This window comes from Diaphorina citri, unplaced genomic scaffold (genome assembly GCF_000475195.1).
Source record: "Diaphorina citri unplaced genomic scaffold, Diaci psyllid genome assembly version 1.1 scaffold2463, whole genome shotgun sequence".
In the NCBI taxonomy this organism is placed as follows: domain Eukaryota; kingdom Metazoa; phylum Arthropoda; class Insecta; order Hemiptera; family Psyllidae; genus Diaphorina; species Diaphorina citri.
Window position 1 is genome coordinate 7,129 of NW_007379885.1, and position 3,362 is coordinate 10,490.

The 3,362-nt window shown below is 40.7% G+C and overlaps 1 protein-coding gene across 1 annotated transcript in view; it reads right to left on the reverse strand.

The window, feature by feature from the left end:
- Positions 1–2,940, reverse strand: part of LOC103518974 (DNA polymerase subunit gamma-2, mitochondrial-like) — a 6,311-nt gene extending 3,371 nt beyond the window's left edge. The window contains exons 1-4 of the mRNA XM_026830619.1: positions 2,700–2,940; positions 2,173–2,311; positions 1,245–1,350; positions 1,063–1,134 (exon numbers count right to left, since the gene is read on the reverse strand). Coding sequence (XP_026686420.1) covers positions 1,063–1,134; positions 1,245–1,350; positions 2,173–2,311; positions 2,700–2,928 — 546 coding nt within the window. The 5' untranslated portion in view covers positions 2,929–2,940. The remainder of the gene's footprint in view (positions 1–1,062; positions 1,135–1,244; positions 1,351–2,172; positions 2,312–2,699) is intronic.
- Positions 2,941–3,362: the final 422 nt, after the last annotated feature.

Consider the following 3,362-nt stretch of genomic DNA (forward strand, 5'->3'; position numbering starts at 1 on the left):
CCCAGGCAGTATCTATTTGAATGCTGACGGTCTTAGGAGATGTCTTCCCAAGAAACTTTTGCCTGGATAATAATAATAATAATAATAATAATAATAATAATAATAATAATAATAATAATAATAATAATAATAATAATAATAATAATAATAATAATAATAAAAAGAGTTGAACTTAATTATATAGTCGATCCAGATGAATATGAGAGCAATGAGTCATCAAAAAAGTAGGCTACGTTGCCAAACATATCAAAGGTGCAACGGTAGAAAATCTTTAAATGAGGAACGTACATTGCACAGTGCTTCCTCCCACATATTGCACAGTGATTCAACCTCTTGTAAAAAAAGGTTACAGATCGAAGCTACCTCTTCTTTTTAAAAGAGATAGTTTATAAAAATAGACCTTTACCTTAATTGCACCAATGCAAGGAATTCTCACATTCTCATTGGTTCCTTCAAGTCGAGTCGATGACTTCTTGCTCTTTCATCTGGACAGACTATAGGTACCTACTTACGTACCTTCATATTTTTATTAGGAACAGTAATTACTGAAGTCTCATCGTCCCGGAATCGAACAGGACAGGATAGCAGAAAGCCAGCCGTCCCGAGAACGAACTTTATCTGTTTAGGATGAAATTCGCCCCCGGGCGGTAATCGAACCCGCGACCTAGCGCTCACAAGGCAGACGGCCAGATGCGTTACATTCAAAGCGAACTAGGCTGGCTGTGTGATGCATCCCAACCAAGGTAAGTATGGAATTTTATCCTCAATATTGTTCGAGGATTTGATTAGAATAAAGTAGTAGCCTACAGTTGCGGCTCCTTAGTTCTATTCGGACAGTAAGTATGGTTATTGGTTATCATCTCACCTTCCTCCACCAATATTTGCGCTGACTCTGCCAATGGTAACACACACACACTCACACCACATGTTTATGGCTCAGACCCTTACTTTAGTACTAGGAAGGGTAGGACCAAGGATGAAGGAAGGGAGAAGGATAGGAAGTAGAAAAGGGAAGTTAGAGATTGTAGAATAGTAAGTATGGTACTATGGTTATCATCTCACCTTCCTCCACCAATATTTGCGCTGACTCTGCCAATGGTAGAACAACTGTTGACCGCGAGATGGTGTTACAAACTCGAGGATAACGAGGATTTGATCAGAATAAAGTAATAGCCTACATTTGCGGTGAAGGGGTTCCTTAGTTCTATTCGGACAGTAAGTATGGTTATTGGTTATCATCTCACCTTCCTCCACCAATATTTGCGCTGACTCTGCCAATGGTAGAACAACTGTTGACCGCGAGATGGTGTTACAAACAGGGAAGCTCTCAAACTAGTAAACTGTGAGGGGCTGGAAACAGAATAGACTATCATTATGTACCTACCTTGTTTATCCTGCCGGGATAGGACTGAAAAGTCCCTCTACTATCGCAGTCACAACATAAGACACACGGCTTAAAATTAATCAATTGTTTATCCTGCCGGGATAGGACTGAAAAGTCCCTCTACTATCGCAGTCACAGCATAAGACACACGGATTAAAATTAATCAATAATCATAGTATGCCCTTCGCACTCAACCTTTGTTATTTCTTTAGCAAGGCTGGTATTTTTTCGTTTTGTTAAACGATGCGTGTTTCACCGCCGTTTTTATTTCGTAGCCATGAAACAACTGCTACATTGGACGCATGTGGTCTGTGTCGTAGTATGCCCATCCTTGTTAAAAGATGCGTGTTTCACCGCCGTTTTTATTTCGTAGCCATGAAACAACTGCTACATTGGACGCATGTGGTCTGTGTCGTAGTATGCCCATCACCGTTTTTATTTCGTAGCCGTGAAACAACTGCTACATTAGACGCATGCGGTATGTGTCGTAGCATGCCCATCCCGTAGTATGTCCCTCATCAGATGGGCGAGAAGAGACACAATACTTCCCATTTAGGTGGCTGGGTCAATATGCCCATCCCGTAGTATGTCCCTCATCAGATGGGCCGATAAGAGACACAATACTTCCCATTTAGGTGCTGGGTCAACACGAGAACACCAGAAAGTAAACCGTTGAAATATTTTGCAATCGAAAAACAAGTGCAAATTTTTCGTCGATGGTGGGATTCGAACCCGGGACCTTCTGAATGGCAATCAATTTCACTGCCTTTTGTACAGATGTACTTTACCTAAAATACGGTCTCCAATCCAGGTCAGTCTTCATTTCGGAGTCAGTCTGAGAGGCGATTTCCCTCGCTATGTTCGCTACAATAAATGGCACTTTGCCATTAGAAAGCTCTTTGGTTGTAAGGAACATGTCTTGAAGATCTGGGGAGAAAACAAACAAACTCAGCGGGGATAGCACGTTGAATGTACCAGCTCCTAAATGAATCACTGAAGGTAAGCAACGTTACGCATGGTTGGTATACGGACGGCCCATCCGGGATAGGTAATCATCTTGGTAATCGCGTGCTGTAGGCTTTTTCCGGATAACATGCGCCCCCGGCGGGAATCGAAGCCGCGGCGCTACCAACCAAGCTAACTAGGCGGGCTATGATCAATTTATATGAAGAAACCATTTGCTGATGTAGAAGTTGAACGGACAGTTAATTAGATTTTGGGGTTATCAGACCCATTTTTAGTGAGTCCTATAGAATTATTTGGACCCCCTAGTTCACTTACCTAGTCCGATCTGCCTTTCACCCATTTAACTTACCTGTCTCACTTTCACAGTTTCCCTGTTGGGAATACAGGAACGCAGGCTCTTCCCGTCTGAGGACGCAACTGCGCACCCATTCCTTCTTGATGTTTTCAGCTAGTAGATGACCGCAAGGGAAGAGCTTGTAGCGGGAAATTCCCTGAGTAGATGCAGAGCCACGGGACAGTAGAGGGGAGAGGAAGTATTTGAGGCCGAAAATTTCACTCAGTATCTCACGACAGTTCATGGCCACGAAAAGTTTTTTACAAATACTATAAATCTATTGGATAACGATATATAGAAGTATGAAATATATTTTCAAACTGATGTGTATAATAATTAATAATGCAATAAATGCAATTCACAATAATGAAAAGAGAGAGTCTCCCCGGATACGAGGATGGAGTATCCTGGTTTGGATGAAGAGTGGTCGAGACTGAATTTTTGATAAATCTTAATTACTTTTTAATTTAAAACAAATAAATGCAATTTATTTGTGTTATTATATTACAATTTCGGTTGCTCACTTGAAATAAATTTGAAAAATCACTGCAGCATTGTAGGATTTTCTATTACATAAAAATCGGACTAGAGAACAATATCGGAAACGCATGAAGATTTACTGGATACATTTGCTTTTTTTTAAGACAGTTATTTAGTGAAGGAGTTTTAACAATTTCC